Source organism: Geospiza fortis, unplaced genomic scaffold (genome assembly GCF_000277835.1).
Source record: "Geospiza fortis unplaced genomic scaffold, GeoFor_1.0 scaffold1272, whole genome shotgun sequence".
NCBI classification, from domain to species: Eukaryota; Metazoa; Chordata; class Aves; order Passeriformes; family Thraupidae; genus Geospiza; species Geospiza fortis.
The window spans coordinates 1,373-1,889 of NW_005054776.1; the positions used below are offsets into that span (position 1 = coordinate 1,373).

The following is a 517-nucleotide window of genomic DNA, read 5'->3' on the forward strand; positions in this document are numbered from 1 at the left end:
GTGTCATTGGGAAACTTAGTATTCCTTTGAGTCCTGTATACAAGTCGTTAATGAAGATGTTCAAGAGAACTGGGCCAAGGCTAGAGCCCTGCGGGAACCCCAGTAGTGGCTGGGTGCTAGCCTGATGTCACGGCTTTCGCTATAATTCTTTGTGCCTGACCTGTGAGCCATTTGGCCAGCCATCATGTAACACTGTTATCCAGTTGTGTGCTGGACATTTTGTCTATAAGGATACTCTTAGACACAGTATCCCAAAAGATTACATCTACTGGCTTTCCTAGATCAACTAGGTGGGTTACCCTGTCATTAAAGGAAATCAGGTTCGACAAGCAGGACTTTCCCCTCATTGAACCCATGCTGGCTGTGACCGATGACTGCGTTGTCCTTCAGGTATTTTTCAATACTTCCCAGAATAATCTTCTCCCTGATTTGCCCTTAGGGAAGCTGTAGTGGGTTGACAGTGGCTAGATGCCAGGTATCCACTATATTCGTGTTGCATGACCCTGTTTTTTGTAGC

The 517-nt window shown here is 46.0% G+C and overlaps 1 protein-coding gene across 1 annotated transcript in view; it reads left to right on the top strand.

Moving 5' to 3' along the window:
• Positions 1-312: 312 nt before the first annotated feature.
• LOC102041422 (ceramide transfer protein) overlaps positions 313-517 on the top strand; it is a gene marked incomplete at its 5' end in the record, with an annotated part of 88,595 nt that continues 88,390 nt past the window's right edge. Inside the window, one exon of the mRNA XM_031065431.1 lies at positions 313-390. Coding sequence (XP_030921291.1) covers positions 313-390 — 78 coding nt within the window. The remainder of the gene's footprint in view (positions 391-517) is intronic.